The sequence below is a fragment of the Panthera uncia genome, chromosome E1 (genome assembly GCF_023721935.1).
Source record: "Panthera uncia isolate 11264 chromosome E1, Puncia_PCG_1.0, whole genome shotgun sequence".
NCBI classification, from domain to species: Eukaryota; Metazoa; Chordata; class Mammalia; order Carnivora; family Felidae; genus Panthera; species Panthera uncia.
This window is the reverse complement of record NC_064814.1, coordinates 58,073,528-58,096,842: the sequence shown is the minus strand read 5'-3', so window position 1 is coordinate 58,096,842 and position 23,315 is coordinate 58,073,528. Positions and strand designations below refer to the sequence as shown.

Below are 23,315 nucleotides of genomic sequence, written 5' to 3'. Positions count from 1 at the left end.
GCCACCTTCGTTTCTCCAGGTGGGGCACCAGCCCGGAGCGGGTGGTGGCCTCGTGCACAGTCCTGCTGGGGCTTCTCGCCTGGCCGGTACCCAGCCTTCCTGATGTGACCCCGTTCACCTCCCGCACTCGCAGCCCGTGTCTTGTCTGGGCAGCCAGACCCTCTTTTGGAGAGCCCTCTCACTTCCTGTCCCATCTCGCTTCCTCACTGCGGCCACTGAAGCTGCAGGCCGGGTCAAGGGACCATAACGTCCCGTCCCCCAGGGTGGGTCCCTCGCGGGCCTCAGAGTCTGGGGTGGTGAAACCTCGCCGGCGAGGCCGCAGTGGGCTCAGGAGGAACCTGTGCAGTTGGGGCTGCTGTTCTGAGGTCAGGACGCTGGGAAACCACAGGAAGTGAGTCGGTGCAGAGCTGATGCGCCTTCGTCCCGGGACAGGAGCTACAGGCGGGTGAGGCTGGGGGCATGTCCGCGGAGTGCGGGGAGCCCGGGCCGGAGGGGCCTCAGGGGCCGTCCCCGGGGCCAGGCGGTCTCCCCGGGGCCTCGGGCTTGGGACAGTGCCCCCCTCGGACCACATCCGCCCCCTGGAGCCTGCCCCTCTGGAGAGCTCACGCGGCCGCCGCGGTGCTGTGCTATGTCAACCTCCTGAACTACATGCACTGGTTCATCATCCCAGGTGAGGGGGGGAGGGCGTCCCGGGCTGCACCTGCTGTCACTCACGGCTCCCGGCCACCTGCTGGCGCTGTGGACGCACGGCACCCACCGTCCAGCAAACTGTCTTCTCGTGGAGACGTCCCAGCCGCTCTCACCCCTGGAGGGGTTCAGCCAGGCCCGAACCGGGGAGGGAGGCATCGAGTTCCCAATTCAGCCCCAAACGGGGTGTATGCACACAGGTGTGGTGGGTGAGGGCAGCAGGGCAAAGGCCCGGAGGCTCTGGGGGTGCCCCGTGAGGGTGTGGACGGCAGGCCGGCAGCCTGGCCCAGAATAGCCGGGCATTTCTGGGCCAGCGGGCTGTGTGCAAACCTTGCACTTTCTTACTTCCTTCTTGGAGGCCCCGGGGCTACCCTGTTCTGCCTGTTACTGGCACATTCACCGACTCATTCATTCCTTCATTCTTCGAGATTTAACCTTTTCTCTCTGCATCAAGGGCTCATTCAAGACTGACTGAAGGAACATTAACTAAGGGCTTGGAGACCCGGGGGAGGGGTCGGCCTGGTGGTTCCTGAGCTCCAGAATGGCCACCTTGAGGGGCAGAGGCGGGGAGCTCGTCACCGGGACTCCTGCAAGGCAGAGGGACTCACAGGCCGGCCTGGGGGGCTCAGGGGGCGGAGCTCGGAGGATCACAGGACACAGCAGCACAGGACTGGGCAGGAGGGACGTCAGCGGGGTGGCCCCAGAACGGTGACTGAGGGCTCCGGCGGGACCCAGAGGAGGGGGCACTCGGATTGGGTCTTGAAGGAAGAGCAAATCGGCAAGACAGGGAGCCGGCAGGTGGGGGGAGGGCATTGGGTGAAGAGTCAGCGTGGGCCAAGGCCCACGGGGCCGAAGTGTGTGGTGTGGTCAGAGCTGACGAGGGGAGCGTGGGGAACTGTTCTAAAAGAGTCTTGTTGCCAGATCACGGCTCCTTGGTTGCCAGGCTGGGAGCTGGGGCTTTCTGCTGAGGCAATGGGGAGCCAAGGATGATTTTTTGGGTCGGGTGCGGAGGCGGGGACTATGCTCAGATGCTCAGATTGGTGCAAACAAGACAGGGGGCCAGTCCGGGGCTAAGGGGGCTGAGGGTTTGAGTGGAGGGCCCGAGGCCGGGCAGGGGTGCAGGGCCTGGGGGCGGGTCAGTCACCGGTGTGGAGTCCTGCAGGCCTGCAGGCTGGGGAGCCCTTTCCTAGTGGGCACTTCCTCTGGCCTCAGGGACCGGACGGAGGAGGCCTGGAGAAGTGAAACCATGCGGAGAGGTGCCCGGGGCTGCTGGGGGTAGGAGGTTTTCAAGGCAGCCAGATGCCCTGGGGGAAGACGGCCTAAAGGTGAAAAGCAGGCTGGGAGGAGCCCAAACTAGGGCCCAGTCCTCACTCTGGAAGATGGAGACCAGTGTGATCCTACAGAATTTTCGTGTAGTTATCGAGTTATTAGTGTTTTTCTCTCCAACGAATACGTCTTATTCACGTAATTAAAAATACTAAGAAGGGGGAAAAAGAGGGGCCGCTTGGGTGGCTCAGTCAGTTGAACGTCAGACTCTTGTTTGGGCTCAGGTCATGATCTCACAGTTCATGAGTTCGAGCCCCGGGTCGGGCTCTACGCTGGCAGCCCGGAGCCCGCTTGGGATCCTCTCTCTCCCTTTCTCTCTGACTGTCCCCAGCTGGCACGCTCTCTCGCTCAAAAAATACCAGTAAATAAACTTAAAAAAAAAAAAGATATTAAAAGGAAGGAAACACATACAGAGTGGCATGCCCAGACGCTGTGCATCTGGGGCCAAAGCAGATGTCTTTACAAAAATCTCTTCTCTTGTCTGGTTCTTTGGTCTTTCTTTACCTGCTGACGGGCCTCAGCCGTGTGGGTGTGGGGCTTTCCTCCCCACCGCTTCTGCAGGCAGCACTTGGTGGGAGGGCGCCTCATCCGTGTCGGGGGGACAGTGACAGTCCCCGCCGCTCAGGCGAACAAGCGCGGGGCCCCGCTCAGGGGCCTGGGCCTCGGCCGCCTCATAATCCAACGAGACCGACGATTGCTTTTCTTTCTAAGGACTTGGCCAGGGCCTCACAGCTCGGACGACCAGGCGCCTCCGCTTGGACGACCTCTTCCTGAAGTTGTGCTTTCGGGGATCGGAGCCTGGTGTCGGGCCGTCTCCTGCCTCTGGGTTGAGCCGAGTGCCCATGGCACCGGCCTTGGCCTAGGAAGACCCTGGAGGGCCTGCCACCCTCAGGGAGGCGGGCCGAGGTCGGACCTGAGTGGGGCCTGTCTCTGAAGCGCTCACATGCACTGTCGTGACTGTCTGCTCATGCGTCTGGAAGAACACGCGTGTGCACACGTGTCTCTGCACGCCTATGCTCACGCATGGGTGCGCGTACCCGAGCAGGGCTGCGGCCTTGCAGTCCCAGGGACTTCCGTTAACACCGTGGTCTAAGGGGGTCCGGGCGGCTCAGTCGCCTGAGCGTCTGACTCTTGATTCCCAGCTCAGGTGGTGACCCCAGGGTCGTGGGATCGAACCCCGCGTCTGGCTCTGCGCTGAGCCTGGAGCCTGCCCTCGATTCTCTCTCCCTCTGCCCCTCTCCCCTGCTTGCGCGCTCTTTTTCTCTCTACAAATTAAAAGGAAACAAAACAGAAACAAAAATACCCACCGGTAGTCTGAGCGAGCAGCTGTGCAGCCGCGGGGAGCCTCCCGTCACTCTGATGATGATGGCATGTTGGCACACGTGTGTGGGACACGTGGGTACCTCTCTGTGCACGTGTCAGTGTGCGCGTGCATTCGTGTCCAAATGCGTACACACACTTGGGCCTCTGCGATATGTGCTCCCGGGGGTGTGGACGTGCTCCCCTATCTGTGTGGTTGTACGTGCGTGTGGGACAGAGAGGAAGAGAACCGTGGGCCCCGAGTCACCCCCTGTGCTGGCCCGCTGGGGCCCTGTCCCAGACGCAGGGGCAGCTGCCCTTAGAAGCCCCGCGGGCCACTCCCCATTTCCTGAGCGCTGTCCGTCTGTCCACAGGCGTGCTGCTGGACGTACAGAAGTTTTTTCAGATCAGTGATAGCTGTGCTGGTTTGCTTCAGACAGGTAAGGGGTGAGTCCCTGGTGGTGCTGGGGCCCTGGGCTCATGCTGGGGAGGGGCCTAGTTCCAGCTGCTGGGAAATGGGGGCCAGGCTGAGCCCCGCTGAGTCCCCCCGGCACAAAGGAGGGGACGCTGAGGAAGGGTGGTGCTGGGCGCGAGGGCAGTGTGGGTAGGAGAAGGGAGGAGGTAGGCCCGGTGCCTGAGCGGAGCCTTCGGGTTTGAGCGGAGGCACTGCAGGAGCGGGGAGGACGGCTGGAGGAGGCCCCTGAGCTTCAGATCATGACTGTGGCGTGCTCTCTTGTGCCTATGTAGCCCGGCTGGGGCCAGAGACAGGCTGGGGTTGAGAAATCCCGACACGTGCTTTCCCCTGTGGGCCTGAAGAATCTGGCCCCCGGAACTCAGACAGACTGACAGACGTACTTCCCACATGTGTTCAGATGGGGTTTGGGCCCACGGGGCCAACAGTCCAGGGGTGGGGACCAGACACACCTTCCATCCACAGTGACACACACGTGTCCCCATGGGCACACTCACTGTCACGACACCGGATACGCACGTGTGCACACACCCAGCATGTAACCAGCACCCGCGTGCCCCTCTCTGTGGCCCCTCCTTCCCCCAACAGTCTTGCGACAAGTGGGACCCCTGGGGATACACAAAAACTTTTCAGGGGCTACACGGGCAGAGTTGGGAGAGAATCCACTTACAGACCCTCAAGCCTGTGTTTCTTTCCTAAAATGGACCTGCCTGAGAGAAAGCTCCTGGTTCCTCTTTCCCACCTCACCCCTCCAAGCAGGAAAATGTCCCTCTTCCCTATTCTGTGTTTCTTCTACGCCCAGCCCTGGGGTGTGGAAGCCTCCAGGGTGCCATGCAGACGGGACCCTTCACAGACGCTGGGCTCCCGTGCGAGGCTGTGGGAACATAGCAGAGACGGTGTCAGTACGAACCCAGTGGGGGTGTTTCCTCCAGGCCACAGACCCGTGGCCAAGTGCCAAGCCTTGTCTGTCTTCCTGCTGGCGTGACAGTCTACTATTTATCTCTAATTTAGAATTCAGAAGCAAGATGTTGTCTCAGGGATGGGTGTCAACACATTTATTTCAGATATCTTTGAAATATTTAGTGTCTTTCTCACAGGCGATCATCCTGATTTGTTGGATCGATTCGGCGAATAAAGACTGGTTTGCTCATTAAAGCGATGTCCGTAGATGGCAGACATGTCCCACGAATGCAATGAACGCCTCTGTGGCCCCAAGGGTTTAGGTGAAAATATCGTGTAAAAAAGTACAATAACGATGGAAATCACATCCTTAGCAATTATTTAAACTTAGGATGAGAACGTTGTAAATGTTGGCTGAAAACGCATGAAGGGGTACGTAGTTCTACAAACGTCTTTAAAAGGCACCGGAGGAAAAGAGTTAGCAGGCCACCGTGTACGTCCCAGGTCCGTTCTGACTGCTCTTGTCTCAGGGCTGAGGCTGGTGCTGGTCTCCAGTCATTTCTGTAGCCAAAGCGACACCATCTCAGCTCAATACCAGCAACTTCTAGGTTAAACAGATAATGGGAGGTGAGTCGGTATTTGCCCCCCTGGTCCTCTCCCTGGTGAACAGGATTATTACTACAAAGCGCTGATAAATGAGATGCATGGAAGGAGTTTGTGCAGGTGAGGGAGAGGGGCAGAGAGAGAGAGAGAGAGAGAGAGAGAGAGAAAGTACGTGTGTGTACGTGTGTGAGTGGGTAGAGAGGATGTGCGTGTGCCTGGGGGGGTGCCTGGGGGTGTGTGAAGGGAGGCTCAACTCTGCAGAAGCAGCCCAAAGGGTATGTGGAGAAGGCAGTGGGGTTGATGACCAGATGACCAGGCTGTCTCCGGGGACCTCGGGTGAGTCTTCGCCTTTTTCTGGGTTGTCGTGAAATGGCCGGAGACCCACCCTGTGTCTGCAGAAGGGAGGGAGCCCCTGACTCAGCCGTGGCTGAGCTGTAAGAGTGGGGCAGAGGGTGGGGGTTAGCAGTGGTCAGACCCCCTCCCCTTCCAAAGGGACAGACTGGCTGTTGTAGTTAATTCGTTGATTAATAATATTTAATGATGTGGCCTTTACCATGTGCCTGACACTATCTCAAGTGTTTTGTGATATTAACTCATTTAATCTTTACAACAAACCCATGAGGCAGGCATTGTTATTATGCCCATTTTATGCATGCCGAACCTGAGGCACAGAGAGGCTATGGGGCTTGCTGAAGGTCACACAGCTGGGATCAAATCCAGGCAGCTTCCTGTGGAGTCCTTCTCTTAACCCGCTACTCTTTCATCGCTCCCATTTGTCACAGAAGTCATTTGATGCTATAGGAGCAAAGGAGTGTGTGTGTGTGTGTGTGTGTGTGTGTGTGAGAGAGAGAGAGAGAGAGAGAGAGAGAGAGCGCCTTCCTTTGGGGGCAAGGTTCTCCATTTCAGGGCATCTGTGGGTTTAAGGTGTTTAGATCTTATAAAGGATCCCTGCCCCAAATCTCATAAAAGTATTAGAACTTTTGGGGAAGTATTTTTATAACCTTTGAGTAGAGAAGAGATGCGTTAAGGAGACAAGAAACACCACACCGGGAGTATTGACACATTTGAGGACACCAAGGTAAAGAAGGTAAACTCGACATGATTGAAACTATAAATGCAGTTAGTAACAACAATGGATGACATTTATTAGGCATTAACATAAAGCTAGTCACTGCCTTTTTTTATATGCTTAACTTCATTGAACCTTCTACAGGAAGCACAATGCTATCTCATTATATAGTTGATTCGAGGGGCACAGAAGAGTTAAGGAATTTGCCCAAGGTCACACAGCTAAGCAGTCATTGGGTCAGGATGTGAGCCCAGAATTTGCATTTTAAATCCTTAAACGTAAAGGCCTGGGAGAAATTGTTTGCAATTCCCACAAGGGCCCAAGAGAGAAATGGGCAGAAGGTGTGAGCACAGGAACTGACGTAAGGACAATGCAGATTAAAACATCAGCGAGACACCGTCTGTGCCTCAACCATTAAGAGGAACAAAGTGACTGATCATATCAAGGGAGCTGAGATACGCGCTTCTGCACGAGTGTAAACGGATACAGCCTTTTTGGAGGCCTATTTTGGAGGTAGCTATTAAAATTCTAAATGTCCCTGGCACCAAAGACCATTCTCTGTGGAGTATTAGGTCGAACCATTTTAAATTGCCTCATTTTTTGTAGGTCAAAACTGGCCTAATTTCTGCAACCGCGCACGGCTCCACCCAATACCAGAGCGGGTGGGGCGGAGTGGGAGGGGCTGGGACGAGTCTGGACGCTCACTAGGCTCAGGCAATGTCGATCACGAGCGCTCAGCGAATGCGGACCCAGGCATGGGGCGGGGCCTCGGGCGGAGGCGGGTCCGGACGCCGCGCTCACCTGCGGCCGCGGACACGCCCCCCCCCTCGGAGGGTGGAGACGGTTTCAGGTGAGGGACGCGAGCGGCGAGGGTGCAGAGTCGTGCGAAAACGCGGCAGTTTCTTTGTCTTCGCAGAGTAGCAAATGCGTTCGTTAACCCAGTCTCCCAATTCAGAAGGGTTTACTTTAAAAAAATGGAACAAATACAACTGACGGTGTCAGGGGAATGTTCTGCCTGCTTAGGAAAACCAGGCCCTTTTCCAGCCTCCGGGAACGACTGCACTCATTCTTAACCCTGCAGGTCTGCACCGCAGGCCGGGGCAGGCCTCCCTTGCCTCCCGCCCCCAGCAGGGGTGTGACGGCAAAATCGGACCTGGCCCAGCCAGGCAAGGGGACGGACAGCTCCGCAGAGACGCGGGGCCTGGCGTGCACCGAGCGCTGGCGGCTCCTGGCGTGCACCGAGCGCTGGCGGCTCGGGGGACGCTCAGAGGGGTGGCGTTAGTAACCCCAGGCTGCACAGCGAGCCTGCAGCAGAGCCGGGATTTGAGCCGGCCCAGCTCCCTCCACCCCCTTCCCAGTTCCCCTGACTCGGGGCCGTGGGTCCTGTGGCCTCCACCCACTGCCAGGGTGCCAGCTTTGCGGCACCTGAGCCAGGCCCCTTCTGCGGGCCCGCAGGCCCGTCTGCGCGCCCACCACCACGGGGGAATGCATGGGGCCCCGGCCTGTCCCCTCCAGTCTTCATAGGTTGCCTGCTGCTGTCTGCACCTGTGTTTGGCTACCTGGGCGACCGACACAGCCGCAAAGCTACGCTGAGCATTGGGATCCTGCTCTGGTCAGGGGCGGGCCTCTCCAGCTCCTTCATTTCCCCCCAGGTGGGTGCCCTCATCCCTGCAAGGCGCCCTGGACCTGCCCCCCCGCTCCCACCACCTGCTCCTTCCCGTTAAAACATGGGTGGGCTCCAGGCTGGCTGCAGGGGCGCCATCCAGGGCCGAGAGAGGACCCCCTTAGACTCTCTCAGCGGGAGACTTCCTCCCCTGCGCCTCCCGCTGCTGCCTGTGGGGGGCGGGTGGAGGTGACAGCCACTGTCTGGGGGCCCAGAAAAAGGGCTCCCCTGGGCGGTGGGAGAGTGGGTGGGGAGGCCGCGGTTGCAGGCGCCAGCAGGGGGCACCCGTGTGATGTGGAGACCTGGGCTGGGCGGGTAGCCAGGCGTCTTTGAGCCCAGATCCCCTCCTCCACCCCGGGGGGGGGGGGGGGGGGTGGGGGTGGGGGCTCCTGTCACCAGGACCTGGGGCCTCTGACACTCGCTCAGGTCCCTCACCCCGAGGGTGATCCTGGGGCTCACTGGGGTCTTGCGCCTGCCTGCCCAGTATTCCTGGCTGTTCTTCCTGTCCCGGGGAGTCGTGGGCACCGGCTCAGCCAGCTACTCCACCATCGCACCCACCATTCTGGGCGACCTCTTTGTGAGGGACCAGCGGACCCGGGTGCTGGCCATCTTCTACATCTTTATCCCTGTCGGAAGGTTGGTGCCACCCAGGACCCGCTTCCCCAGGCGGTAAACTGAGGCCCAAAGGAGCCAGAATAGTCTGGGCTGGGGTAGGAGGGCATCAGACCAGGAGGGCTCCTTCCTCGCTTTGTCCCTTTACCACTCTGGGCCTCGGTTTCTTCATCTGTAAAGGGGGGGCAAGAACACTGGCTGATGGGCTGTGTTGAGGGTTCGAGGGAATCAAGATGCCTCCTACCCCGTAGGACGCTTGGGAAGGCCTGCTTGGGGAAGCGTGTGGGGCCGGGGCGGGCTCCCCTGGGTGGGGGAGGTCAGAGTGGATTTGCAGTCGGGCCCAAGAGCTCTGAGCCAGGTTTCCTGGCATTGCCTGACTCAGGCAGGGCTGAGCCTTGGGTCCTTGGATAGGGAGGCAGGGGCAGTGGTGCTGGAGACGGGCCTGAAGCCAGAGGTCACCGGTGACTTGACCAAGGGCAGTGGACATCTGGGCCTCATGTGGCTCACTTTTCCTGTGACAGGGCTGTGAGCAGCAGAGAGCCAGCCCCTTGGGGTGGGGCGCCCCAGCTCAGGCTGGCCTTGCAGCCTTGGGCTCAGGCTGGGCCTCCCCCACTGCCCATCCCCTTGCCCTTCCCCCCTCACTCCCGTTCCCCTCCCCACCACTGCCCATCCCCTTGCCCCCCCCCCCCACTCCCCACCCCCCCCCCCCCCCCCCCCCCCCCCCCCCCCCTCACTGCCCACCCCCTTGTCCATCCTCTGTCGCAGTGGTCTGGGCTACATGCTGGGCTCGGCCGTGTTGCAGCTGACCGGGAACTGGCGCTGGGCCCTCCGAGTGAGTCCAGCCTCCTGTTCTTCCTCTGATCCCCCTGGGCAGGCAGGGACTTTCCAGCCTCCAGTGGCCTTCGCCACTTGGCACGGTAGCTGGCGCCGTGGGGGGTGGTCAGACGTTGGCAGCTTCGGACGTTTGACAGAACGTGAACTGTGGAGGTCACGGCCTTGGATTCAGATGCTGGCTGCTGGGTCTGCTCAGGCCGCGAGCTCAAGCAAGTGGCTTGCAGAGCGGGGGCAGTACGTGCTGCCTCCTGGAACCTCAGAGGTGGACAGACAAGGGTGGGGACATCCCAGGGCAGAAGTGGCCTGGCAGGTGGAGGCAGCGAGAACCCCAGTCGGTGCCAGTCCTCAGCCACGTGGGCCCACGGACCCCAAGAGAGCAATCACTGAACAGACCGTATGGAGGGAAGTCCCAGGGGGACCCTACTCCCCAGAGAGGCTGCATTCCCAGGGGTGAGGGGTGAGGGGCAGTCAGGAAACGAGCCCCCTGCCCCACCCCTCCCAGGGCACAGAGGCTCCCGGAGCCTGGGCCACATGGTTCAGCCACGTGCAGGATCTCCTGGGTCGCAGGGGTGTATGTGTGGCCCTGAGATCCTGGGTCCTCCGTGCCCAGGTCATGCCCTGCCTGGAAGCTGTAGCCTTGGTCCTGCTTATCGTGCTGGTTCCAGACCCTCCCCGGGGAGCTGCTGAGAAGCAGGAGGAGGTGGCCATGGGGGGCCCGAGGAGCAGCTGGTGGGAGGACGTCAGATACCTGGGGAGAAAGTGAGTGTCCCTGCTCCTCCCTGCACATCACCAAAAATCCTGTCTGCCCTAGCATTGCTGACCTGCCTCTCTCCGCCTCCAGGGAGCCCTCCGTGACTGTCCCGATGTTCACAGCCTTCTTCCTCCTCTGAGCTCCCACTCACCAACTTAGGTGCCCCTCCCTCAGTTGGAGGCCCCCTGCGCCTGCCTGCCTGCCTGTGACAGAATGGGGACCGGAAGGGAGGGAGGGAGGCAGAGTGAGCTCTGCCAGGGCCTTATCCCCGAGTGACCTGAGACTTGGAACCTCACTCCCCTCATTTATTCAGCGGACATAATTCTCCCCGGGTTGCCGGGAGGATGCTGGGAGTTAATCACTCACCTCTGCAAACCTCGTGGGAGTGCGTCCATCCTCTTTCTGTTCCAGGCATGGGCGGGGAGGCGGCCCCAGTCAACTGCACTCCCGGCCTCATGACTTACTGGAATGTGGGGTGCGGACAGGCCCCGGCTCTCGCTCTCTTTGATACAGAGCCATGCGACTGGGGGGGGGGGCACGCTGGGAGGAAGGTGGGGGCAGGGGGCGGCTTCCTGGAGAACGTGCTGTTGGGTTTGGGCCTTCCTGGACGGGGAGAGCTGGTCCTGCAGAGAGGAGGGGGGAAGGCCCAGCGAGAATGGGGGTGTGGCGGGGGCTGTGGCGGGGAGGGTCCGGAGCCTGGGTGACCTGAGAGGGCAGTGACAGGAGCAGAGGGGCCCTGCGGCCACAGCCCTTTCTGGGGGTGTCAGCCAGGGCGCTTTCTCTTGCAGCTGGAGCTTTGTGTGGTCCACCCTTGGGGTGACTGCCATCGCCTTTGTGACTGGAGCTCTGGGCTTCTGGGCCCCCAAATTTCTGTTCGAGGCCCGTGTGGTGCATGGACTGCAGCGCCCTTGCCTCCAGGAGCCGTGCAACAGCCAGGACAGGTGAGGGGGTGCTGGGAGCCCTGGGCGGGCACGTGCCCCGGGACTTGGGGCCTTGCTGGCAGACTGCAGGCCAGGTTCCCACTCTGGCTGAGCTCCTGTACCTCCGGGCGGCCGTAGGTGGCAGCCTCGTCCCCTCTGGGCCCCAGTCTCCCTGCTCTTGAGCCACTGTGGGGGTCCGGGAGGCACTTGGCAGGCGGGTGAGGCTTCTGCAGGGCCTGTGGGGCGATGCTTCCGTCTCGGTCTCCTTGGCCTCCTCTCTGGGGACACAGAGAGAGCTCCGTGTGATTTCCGGAATGCCCCATGCCCGAGCTGGGCCCTCTGCCCGTAGGTCCCCTTCTGTCTTCCCATCGTTACTTCTTAACCTTTAACGTTAGCTGAGCATTTTACGTGAAGAATCCTCAGAGGTGTTGTAATAACAAACCCGATTAGTCCTGTTGCAAATGAGGAGACAGAAGTTCAGAAAATTAAGTGACTTGTCCCAGCAGCACGTGGCGGAGGCAGGTTCAAGCCCCGCGGACTCCAGAGCTGGTGGTCTTAGCGCCACGTCCTGTCGCCTCTGGAGACGCCGGTTCCTGCTGGACTTGAACATCTGCGCACCTCGCTGGGGGCGCTTCCTGGAGCACCGCGGGGGCCGGGAGGAGGCAGCAGTGATGAGTGAATGCATGGACCACACGGATTGTGATGCTGGCCTTGCAGCTACAGCCAGACTGTCACCTCCCTGGAGACAAAGACTGGGCCCTAAAAGTCCCGCAGCAGCTTGAAAACATGGGACACGGGACTCACTTGTGTGTCTAGCGTTCAGTGGCTGTGTGTCCCTGGGCAAGCGAGTCCCTTTGTCAGAGAGCCTGAGGCCTCGCGTCCAGATGGTCGCACTGGGCCACGTGCCCTCCCAGGCTCCAGGGGATGGTCCTTCCTGCCTCGTCACCTCCGGGGGCTGCTGGTGTCCCTTGGCTTGTGGCCGCGTCCACAGTCTCCACAGCTGTGGTCACGTTGCCTTCTCCTGTTGTGTCTCACATCTCCCTCCGCTTCCCTCTTCTAGAGATGCTGGCGATTAAATGGAGGGCCTCGGTTAATGGGTGCTAATGTCCCCTTCTCAAGACCCTTAATGCAATCACCTTTGTAAAGGTTCCAGAGATTAGGGCATAGACATCTTGGGGGGCATTACTCAGCCTGCCACAGGGTAGGTAGAAGGTCCTGGTGTTGGGGTTCTGCATGGACCTCAGCTATTAACACACCCTCTGTGGTTAGGGTAGGCCCCACGGTGAGGGTGCGTCGAGGGAGGGAAGCTTCAGGACAAGGATGCTGGCTTAGCCCCTGGGAGAACTTCCAACACTCAGGGCTGGCCCCTGTGGAAGGGGCTGTATGGTGGTAGTGAGCTTCCCGCCCCTCAGGGCATGTAAGTGGGAGTTGGACAGCTGCTTGCCACGGCTATTGTACAGAGGGTCAGTGTGGAACTTGCAGGACGTTAAGGACCCTCTTGGCTCTGAGAGTCCGATTCTGGGAAGGTCTTGTGGGTTGGGGGTAGCTTGGCGGCTGGGCCTGTCCTCTGGCCACACCTCCTGTGTGGGGACCAGTGGAGGGCCCTGTCTGAATAATCAATCCTAAGTCTCAGGAAGGTCTCCAGAATCTTCCAGGGCCAGCTCAGACCCGGACTCCAAGGTAGACAGCATTCTTCCAGGATTCGGGGTCACTCGACTGGCCTGAGCCAGAACCTTGTGCAGCTTGTAGCCTGGGAAGGGTCGCTGGGCACCTTTAAGCTGCCTAAGGCCAACACGTGCTTCGTCAGGAGGTCCTGGCTGTGCCAGTGAGGGGCTGTGTGACCTGGGGCAGGTCCCTGCCCTCTCTGGGCCCTACACTCCCTCCTGTACACCAAGGGGGTGGGGCAGGGGGATTAGCCCACCGTCCTCAGCCTGTGGGATGGATATTTCACAGAAGCTGTTTAGAGGAAAGGCGGTTTTGGGGAGACTCGGTCTGTCAGTAAGCACAGTCTCGCACCTGTCGTGTTGCATCTTGGTGAATGGTCATCACCCCGCCATACCGGAGGCTATCTGCGCACTTCTGGAAATGCTTGGGCCAGGAGGGGGTGCTGGCGGTGGGAGGGGGTGGGTGGGGCAGTGGTGCTCCAGGCCAGGGGTGCCGGAAGATGGGTGAGTCCGGAGAACCCACAGTCATTTGTGCAGAGGTGGGGGTGGAGAGAGAAGGGCGAGATGCCACACGGGCAGCAGGGGCCGGTCTGCAGAGCTGGCCCGAGGACAACGGGAGGCCACTGAGCGCTGGAGAGGCCCCGACTACATCCATGGTTCGTCTAGGTTGGCGTCCCTTGAACCCCTTTAAAAGGAGGCTGGGCGGGGGGGGGGCAGGTGGGCATTGAGATCCTGGCTCTGCTGCTGCATTAGCTGAGTGACCTTGCCTTATCCTTCCTCCACCTTGCCCCCTGCAGCTGTCTGCCCAGAAGTTCTGGGACTGTCTCTTGTACTCCAGGTTCTGTGTTGCTAGCGTAGTCGGGAGATTAAGGCACACCTGGTTTGTGTCCTCCAGGAATCAGCAGGCTAGTGAATGACCTTGAGGGTAGAAACACAGAAGCGGATCTGGGAAGTGAAGGGAGTGAAGGAATCAGCAAGGGGACAGAGGAAGGCATCTCCAAAGAGGGGATCTTGTGATGGGTCTTGACGGATGAGTAGGAGTTCAGTAGGTGGGAAAACTAGTGAGGAGTGTCCGGATGTAGGAATAAAAGTATGAGGTGGGGACAAGAGCCCATCTGGGGGCAGAGGTTGGAGCTGGGGGATGGGGTTGAGGTCAGCCAGGGTCAGACCACGGAGGGCCACACGGGCCGCGATGAGTTGGCACCAAATCCAGTGGTGTCTGAGAGCTGGTGGGGAGTTTTAGGCAGGGGGTGGGCACTCTGTATTATTATTTTTTCAAACCTGTATTTTAGAAAGCACCCTCTGGGGACCTGCTTGGAATTCGGTCTGAGGAACCCTTCCCCAGGCAGCAGGTGCAGGAGGGGGTCAGGTGTAGGGGAAGCGGGTCCGGGAGTAGGGACAGGGAGTGCAGTTAGGAGGGGCTGTTTGAGCAGTGAGGCCTGCTGGGGCAGCCACCCTGGTGGCCAGTGACCTCCCCAGGACGAGGCAGGAAGGAAAATGGAGGGAGGGGCCCTGAGGACCCAGGAGCATTGGTTAGGAGGGAGGGGAGGGAGCCCACAGCCACACTCCCTGTCGGTACCCGATCACGCACTCGGGGCAGGGGCTGAACCCCAGGACAGGGCTACCCCCACCTGGCCGAGTAACCCTGCTCTGCTCTTTCCCATCAGCCTGATTTTTGGGGCGCTGACTGTCGTGACTGGCATCATTGGAGTTGTCCTGGGAGCAGAGGCTTCCAGGAGGTACAAGAAAGTCAACCCTCGGGCCGAGCCCCTCCTCTGCGCCGGCAGCCTTCTGGTCGCAGCCCCCTGCCTCTACCTGGCTCTCATCCTGGCCCCGACCACGTTCCTGGCCTCCTATGTAAGTGAGTGCCCGCTGGTGGTGTGGGTGGGTGCTGCTTGTTCGCGTGGGCCAACGCCGGGCCAGGTTTTACGTACATTATGTTTATCACTCCGTCCAGGGACAGCCTGCTACCCCCATTTTACAGATGCGTAAACTGAGGCTTACCCAGAGTGGCACCGCTAGGGAGGAACAGAACTGGGGTTTGAGCCTGAGCCTTTCTGGCTCTGAGCTGCTGGTGAAGGCTTTGATGGGAGACGGTGGGACGCATTTGTTCCTCGGATGTGCTGTGAGAGCCAGGAGAGATGGGGTGACAGGTGAGGGGAGTGAAGCCCAGATTGGCCATGGCCCGTGCCGACGCCGCTGTAAAGGCAGCAATCGGATGCTCTCTCGTCTTCCGGGCTCTATTCCGTCATACCCCTCCGTGTGCCCCACCCTGTGGCCGTGCCAGTGATGAGCTCACACCTGCCGGCCTTTGCTGTGCCCGTCCCTCTGCAGGGGCACGGTTCCCCCTTGAGCTCCTTCTGCAAGGCCCAGCTCAAACGCTGCGCCTCCAGAAGCCTTTCCAGACCGTACCGTGCTCCCGTCAGAATTCACTGTTCCCGCTTGGGTTCCATGCACGTTTGGGTCCCTCGGGCACCGTGGTGTATGGGTGGGGCTGTATGCACACCCCCTGCTCCCCAAAGCCCCAGCCCTGATGGTCTCACCAGTGGGAAAGGGCCAGTGATTCTGGGAAGCTGGTGCCAGCCTAGCCCCAGCCAGATGGGCTCCCCTCCCCTCCTCTCCCGTCCCAAGGCCCTGGGGACCCCACCGTGGACACAGGTGCCCCTGCACACGCCCGTGGGCTTCACTGAGCACACTGAGACCAGAACTACCCACGCCCAGAGCCCACTGTCACACCCGCGAACTGGAAAGTCAACACGTTGGTCCTGCTTCCAAACAGTGTCTGTCCAGGCCCAGATATTGCACTGGGGCGAGAGGGAGCTGCGGTCCGTTTGCTTCTTCTCGGTCCACCTCTGCCCTGGTCCCTGGCCCCGCTCCGGGCTGGGCAGGCGGGAAGGACGGCCTGAAATGGGACACGTGTTACCGTGCCCAGAGTGGGTTTTCCCCGAGTGTCCGTGTCCTCCTGGTGCCAGATTCCAGATGCTGGCTGACCAGCACGGGTCGCTCTCTCGGGGGCACTTTTTGGAGCCCCGGCATTTGCAACATCCAATTACTGCTGCAGGTCGTCTTCCAAGGCGTCCCTCCTCCCGGCTCAGCTGGTCCTGCTGGACCCACCACCGGGGCTCCCCTCTCGTGACCCTCAGGCCTGCCTCCTCTGCCTGGCATCTGTCGGACCCTGGATGCCCTGGGGAGGGGCTCGGGGCCTGCATCCTCGTGCCCCTGGGTGACACGAACGGGTGCCCCCACGGTGCCCTGTGTGAGCTCCACTCAGGCGGCCCCAGCACTCTGCTGGCTCGTGTCCTCTGTCTGTGGCTGGGTCGCTCGGAGCCCCTCGCCAGCTCTCCTACTCTTCAGGTTAACCCTCCCCAGCCCACGCCTGCAGCCTTCCCTCTAGAAGCCAGGGGGAGGGGGCCATACGGGGCCGTCGTTTCTCTCCCCAGGTCCTGAGGGAGGGGATGGCGTGTCTCTGAAGGTCTGGGTGGGCTTCTGCCGAAATTCTCGGGGGACAGACAGGTCCTGTTAGCACTGCTAACAGTGGGGGAAGGGCTTTCTCACCCCCACTTACAGATTGGGAGACTGAGGCCCGGAGACAGAACACAGATAGTGAGACAGACAGAGCTGAGAGCCAGCCCATAGTCTGTGTCCTTCATGCCCTGCTGACTCTTGTCGCTCCCGTGGGGGAGGAACGGAGCCCGGCATACAGTAGGTGCTAATAAGTGCCTAGATGCTTACTGGCATCCGGGCCGAGGGAGCAGCTCCCTGAGTGGGGCCAGAGTCTTGGCTGCTGGGGCTCAGCCGGCCTGACCTTGCAGGCAGATGGAGGTCTGTCAAAGGCCGTCCCTGCATCGGCTGGGGCCCAGTCCCCTGCCAGTTCTGCTTCTGCCACCGTCCTGTTTGGCTCTGGGAGGCGGCTCCTTGGCTGTGTTTAGGGGACACAGCTGTCTCCCCCTCTGCAGCCTGGCGTATCTCCAGGGCTGGATGGCTCGTCTAGAAGTGACATTGCGTCCCGGCTGACAGAGTGGAAGAAACTCTTCTCTGGGCCTGCCGCAGGGGTGAGGGGCTGCGGGCCGGATGGTGGGCAGGCCGGGGGCGCGTCCCTCCGATGCTGGGAGGCTGCTCCCTCCGTGACTCGTGTGTGGGCCTGGCGTGGGACCCAGCGGCACCAAGCCAGCAGCCAGGCTCCCGCCTTCCAGGAGCAGCGTGGAACCTTCCGGGCCTCCTGAGCAGAAGCCCTTCCATGGCTCCGTCTGTGCCTCTAACTGACGTTCCGGCTTGAGATTCGGGCCCTCTGCCTGGCACGGCTCCTGCCGTCTGTCTGTGGGACTGGTGCCAGGAGCCCCTTCCTGGTCTGTTCACCTGCCCACTGCCAGAGACACCGCGGACCTTCCGGGGCCCCTGGCGCCTCTGGAACTGAGCCTAGCTCCTCTCGGGGGGCTCGAAGCCCCTCATGACTCCCTTGACCAGCCATGTCCCCTGCAGTGCTGACGCCAGGGCCCCTCCTGGTCCCCACGTCTGTCCGGCCGACCCTCCCTTGGCTCCCTCCGCACCCCTCCTCCGTGGAGCCCTCCGGAATTGCTGGGCTCCACCTGCCCCCCACTCCCACCCTCCTGCTCTCTGTGAGGTCTTCTTTAGGCCACAGTTACTTATGCTCTGACCCCTGTCCCAGCCCAGGGGCCCGGGGGGTCCCACCTTCCTCAGCTCTCGGCCTGAAACACAGCGCCAGGTACTTGGGGGGGGGGGTCACCGCTTGCTGAGTGGATGGCTACATCACCAGCCACCCGAAACATTCATTTGTTTTTCTATTAAATTTTTTTTAATGTTTATTTATTATTTTGACAGAAAGAGAGAGACAGAGTGCAAGCAGGGGAGGGGCAGAGAGAGAGGGAGACACAGAATCTGAAACAGGCTCCAGGCTCTGAGCTGTCAGCACGGAGCCCGATGCGGGGCTCGAACCCACGAACCGTGAGATCGTGACCTGAGCCGAAGTCGGACGCTCAACCGACTGAGCCCCCCGGGCGCCCCAAATGTTTATTTATTCCTGAGAGAGTGAGAACGAGTGGGGGAGGGGCAGAGAGCGGGTCCAGCTTTTGCGGAGGGTGGGGGGGTTTGCACTGAGGAGGGGGCATCTGGCTCCTGTTTTCTGCGTCTGTGGAGACGACCGTGTGGTTTGTCCTTCATCAAATCTGCTTCAGCGTACCGACTGCCGCGTGTTCACGAGGAATGTGGTCTTTGCGGTTTTGGCATCAGGATAACGGCCCCGAGGAACGTGTTGACACATGCTTCTTCCTCTTTGATTTTCTGGAAGAGTTTGGGAAGGACTTGCGTTCGTTCATCTTTAGACATTTTTAGAATTCACCAGTGAAGCCATATGGTTCTGGGCTTTTTGTTGTGGGAAGTTTTCTGATCACTGACTCAATATTTACTTGTTATAGATCAGTTAAGGCTTTTGATTTCCTTTTATGTCATTTTTGATAGTTGGCGGCTTTCCGAGAATCTGTGCCTTTGTCTAGGTGTCTGGTTTGTTGGGGTATAGTTGTGCCTGGTATATTCCCTTTTCCCCTCTCGGCTCCCTGAGGTTGGCGGGACGTGCCTTTTCCGTTGCTGGTTTTGGGGACCCGAGTGTTCCGTGCTTTCCTCCTGGTCGGTGTCGCGAAAGCCTCATCCATTTTGCTGCCAGCTTTGTTGTATTGATTTTCTCTATTGTTCTTCTGTTATCGGCCCATGTTCAGTGGAATCAGTCCAGCTTCTGTGGTCATAGGCGTGGGTGGGGCTAGACCCCTGCCCCCATCCAGGTGACGCGGGGTGTGGGCTCGAGCCGCTGCCGTGGAGGCGGAAGAAGCGGGTGGATCCCAGATACATCTCGGAGGAATTTCCCGATGAGTCCACGCGGGGTGTGAGAGAAGGAGGGGGTGCGGAGGCCTCTGAGACACTAGCCTGTGTGGCCACCACCAGGGAGAGGACCCTGGCCAGGAGCTGTGGATTTGGGGAGGGTGCAGTGACGGCAGGCCGGCATCCTGGGGGAGGGGGCTGTGGGGAGTTAGACGTGGAGTCTGGGGCCGCGGGACACGACGTCACCCCTAAAACCTTAATGGGTGGGAAATGGCTGCGGCTCACCATGCAGGAGCGTCATCAGGTTTGGGGGACATTACAGGGTCAGCGTCTGAAACGATGTCCAAGGGACGCCTGGGGGCTCAGTGGTTTAAGCATCCGACTTCGGCTCAGGTCACGATCTCATGGTCTGTGAGTTTGAGCCCCGCGTCGGGCTCTGTGCCGACAGCTCGGAGCCTGGAGCCTGCTTGGGTTCTGTGTCTCCTTCTGTCTCTGCTCCCCCTGCTTGTGCTCTCTCTCTCTCTCTCTCTCTCTCTCTCAAAAATGAGTAAACATTAAAACAACAGCAATGAAACGATGTCCAAAGGCGACTGAGGAATTGACTTCTGTTCAAAATCCGGAGTCCCTGTGTCTGCTCTGTCCAACTGGCCGTGTGTCCCTTCACTTTCTCAGATCCCAGAAACCACATTGGTTCTTCCCGCACCACCTCTGCCATCCCGGGAGACCGATCCGACTTCCTGGGAAGGGCACGTGGAAATGCGGGCGTGTGTGCCCATGTGAGTGTGCTTTTCAGGGTGGATGTATGCGGGTCTGTGAATACGGGTGTGGACACACGTGCTTCCGCGTGTGCATCTCCGGGCACCTTCACGATCGGTCTGTGCATTGTTTGCGCGTACGTGTGTTCGGCCTGGACGTGCACGGACGCGTGTTCATTCTGTACGAGCCCGGATGTGTGTCTGCCCTGGACGCGCACGATGTGTGGGGACGTGTCTGCGTGTGCCGTTTCGCGTACGGGTCTGTGCGTGAGTGTGCACATCCACGTGTCTCAGGGCAGCGGATGACCGGGCGCACGTGTGTGCACACGCGTGTCTGCACACGCGCTGAGGGTAGCTCAGCGAAGAGGGATCTGGGCGGCACTTTGTGCCACCCCGCATCGCCTGAGGCTGGGACCAGCCTGTGCCGTGTGTTTCATGGCGGTGAGGTTTCCTGACCTTATGGCGTCTGGTCCGGGGCCTTCCCTGGGGAGCCCTGCGCTGGACACCCACCTGCAGGCACCGAGGGTTCCATCCCTCCCTCCTTCCGGGTCCTTGGCAGGGGAAGTGGGCTTCTCAGCTGTTAATTAGGATCCAGACACGCACAGCAGGGCTTGGCACACACCCCCTTCCTTGGCCTCCTTCCCAGAGTCACTGCCCTTCAGAGGAGAAGGTCTGGTACCCGGCCGAAGGACCGGACCGAGCCCAAGGCGGGGGCTCCAGCACTGCCGGCCCCCGTGGCCGGAGGACATCCCCGGGGGGAGGGGGCGGGGGGCTTTGTGGTCCCGATGGAGGGGCTGGGTCAGGGGAGGGGAGTGGGCAGGCATCGAGCCTCGAGGCATCAGGGAGATCTCGTGTTGTTTCTGCTTCTGCACTTGCTTGCTGTGTGAGCCGGGGTGAGACCCTGGCCTGGCCGAGCCCCGATTCTCTGTAACGCGGGGGCCTAGTGCTGGCCTCTTGGTTTCACCGAGGAGCCTTCTTCTGTGCCTGTTCTAGTTACTATGGGAATGTGATGACACTCAGCGGTTTCGAGCAACAAAAATACTCATTTTGCTCATGAATTTGCAGTTTGGGCAGGTTGGGACTGGGGATAACTTGTCTCTTCTGCTTGAGGGTAATTGGTCAGGATGGGGTGGTGGATGCCAGCCATTGGCCGGGCCTCGGCTGGAGCTGGTGGCTGGACCGGCTGCCCGTGACCTCTCCACGTGGCCGGGGCTTCCTCGCAACGTGGTGGCCGGCCCCCGAGGACTAGCGTCCAGAGAGAGCCAGGTGACGCCGTATTGCTGTGTGTGACTTACCCTCGAAAGTTACACAGCATCATCTTTCCTGCTTTGGGTTCTTTGCTCCAGTCACAACTGCTTGCTCAGAATTGAGTGGGGATTCGGTCCTTTATGGGGCTTTTGAGAAAGCATGTGGGGATACCACAGCGGCTGTTTTGGGCTCCTCCCCCACTGTGCTCTGGGTCCCGTTGACCACCAGCCATGGGGGAGGGGTCCGGGCACGCAGCCACGAAGCCCCGCAGGTGTGGGCCACCCGGGATCCCCTGGTCTGCCCTGTTCTTCTGGCCGCTCAGGCGAGAAACCCTGGGGTGGGGGTTTCACCGTTAAAGCCCTGCTGGGCTCCGAGGGGCAAGGCTGCTGGGAAGCGGGTCCCAGCCAGAACGGGCAGAGACCTTCAGTCACCTCACGGTGACTCCTCCTGTCACCCGAGCTCCTCCTGTGTGCCGGCACCGTTTCAGACTCTGAGGATCCACCGTTGAACAGATCAGGCAGGATATGTGTGTGATATATGAACCCTGCAAAATAAATGATACGTTAGGTGGGGAGAATAACAGAGCAGGGAAAGCGACATGAGGAGGGGCCGGGGCAGGGCCAGGTGGTCAGCGAGGCCTTGCTGAGATGTGGTGAGGGAAGGAGCCGGGTGGACATGAGGTGCAGTGAGGGGAAGCCTGATGCAGGGGGAGCAGCCAGTGCAAACGCCCAGCGGGAGGCATGGCTGGTGTGTTTGGGCAAACGTGGTGGAGCCAGGCCAGCCGGGGAGGAGCACGGGACGCGAGATCAGAGGCGACCCCCGTGGGTACAGGCTGCGTAGAGCCCTATCCGCGTGAGACCTTGGCTTCCAGCCTGAGCCAAGTGGGAAATCCCTCAGGCCCTCTGGCCAGGTGTGAAATGATCCGACTTGTGGCTTTGTATCAGTTACCTGCTGCTGTGTAACAAATCATCCCAAATAACGATGATTTATTGTTTCTTACGATTCAGCGGGTTGGCGGGTCCTGCCTGTGCCCACTCACGTGGCAGCCTGCACCCGGCAGACGGGGTGTCCACACTGACCTCCTCACATACGTCTATTGCTGGGTCCTCCTCCAAGTAGACTGCCTTCCCTCACGGCAGCCTCCAGGAAGGCACAAGGGGGAGGCGGCCAAGTGTCCCGAGGCCCAGGTCAGGAGAGGCCCCGCTGCCCTATCTTGCCCGCCAGAGCGAGGTACGGGCCAACCGGGTTCGCCGTGGCCGTGCGGGGTGTGGGTTCCAAGATGCATGAGGATGCGGGGGCCACTTTGCCACCATCTTCCTCGTGGTTGAACGGGGTCTCTCTGGTTGTCGTGTTGTGAAAGGATAAGAAAGGACACAGAAACAGGGAAACCGGTTAGGAGGCTTCCTAAGAAGGGCACGGGCTGGTTTGGCTGGGACCAGGGTGGGGCGGGGCGAGTGGAGAAGTGGTCAGATTCTTGGTATGTTTTGGAAGTGGAACCAACAGGATTTCCTGGTGGGTCGGTATCAGGGCAGGGGCGGGAGGAGCCGGAACGACCCGGGGTTTCTGCCTGCCACCAGAGGCCGAGCTGCCATTCACTGACCCGGGAGACTGAGGGAGGTGCGGCCTTGTTTCGGACGGGTGGGTTAGGAATTTGATTTTAGACATGTTAAACTCAAGATGCCTCCTAGGACATCAGCTGGAGATGTTGCGATTTGAGTCTGAAGCTCAGGAGAGAAGTGTTGGCGGTCGGGCAGAGCCGTGAGGCAGAGAGGGGTGGGCCAGGGGTGCGCGTGGACGGAGGTGGGGGGGACCACGGCTGGACTCTAAGTACTTCCTGCTGCTTTTGTTATCTAATCAGGTGACGATCATTCCATGTGTATCTCTCTATATATGTACACCCATTTATGTTTCTAGAAATATTCTTATTAAACTGAGGCCATATAGTTATGTAATTTTATTTTGTTTTACTTTTATTTATTTATTTAAAAAAATTTTTTTAATGTTTATTTATTTTTGAGGGAGAGACAGAGCATGAGTGGGGGAGGGGCAGAGAGAGAGAGGGAGACCCAGAATCCGAAGCTTGTTCCGGGCTCTGAGCTGTCAGCACGGAGCCCGACGCGGGGCCGGAACTCACGAACCCGCGAGATCATGACCTGAGTCGAAGTTGGACGCTTAACCTACTGACCACCCAGGTGCCCCATAGTCATATAATTTTAAAACCAGGTGGATTGAGATGTGCCAGTCGCCCCTTCAAAATGTACACTTCATTGGCCTTTTGTATATTCAGAACTGCACAATCATCGCTATCAACTTTGGAACATTTTCATCACCCCAAAAAGAATTTTTATATCTGTTCATCAGTCTCTCCCATTTGCCCCCAACCTGCCCCCAGGCCAGCCGTGGATAACCACTAATCCACTTCCTGTCTTTATAGATTTGTTCATTCTGGGTAGTTCCTATAAATGGAATCCTACAATATGTCTAATATGTTTATATGAATTTACCTGAACAACTTGAAGTGATTTTTAAGTTCACATCGATTTTAAGATTTTGGACTTACTGGTGAATCCGACCGTGGAAGGGAGCCCCTACCTTCTCGTACGCCCCCTTCTTCTCTCCCCAGGCTCCTGGCGTGTGTGACTTTTCACTTTTGCTGGAGTTACACCCCCCACAGCCTGCTGTC

At 59.6% G+C, this 23,315-nt stretch overlaps 1 protein-coding gene across 1 annotated transcript in view; it reads left to right on the top strand.

The window, feature by feature from the left end:
- Window positions 1-205: 205 nt before the first annotated feature.
- SPNS3 (SPNS lysolipid transporter 3, sphingosine-1-phosphate (putative)) overlaps window positions 206-23,315 on the top strand; it is a 35,212-nt gene continuing 12,102 nt past the window's right edge. Inside the window, exons 1-8 of the mRNA XM_049637214.1 lie at window positions 206-670; window positions 3,687-3,752; window positions 7,872-8,008; window positions 8,504-8,655; window positions 9,397-9,463; window positions 10,076-10,224; window positions 11,005-11,157; window positions 14,468-14,657. Coding sequence (XP_049493171.1) covers window positions 460-670; window positions 3,687-3,752; window positions 7,872-8,008; window positions 8,504-8,655; window positions 9,397-9,463; window positions 10,076-10,224; window positions 11,005-11,157; window positions 14,468-14,657 — 1,125 coding nt within the window. The 5' untranslated portion in view covers window positions 206-459. The remainder of the gene's footprint in view (window positions 671-3,686; window positions 3,753-7,871; window positions 8,009-8,503; window positions 8,656-9,396; window positions 9,464-10,075; window positions 10,225-11,004; window positions 11,158-14,467; window positions 14,658-23,315) is intronic.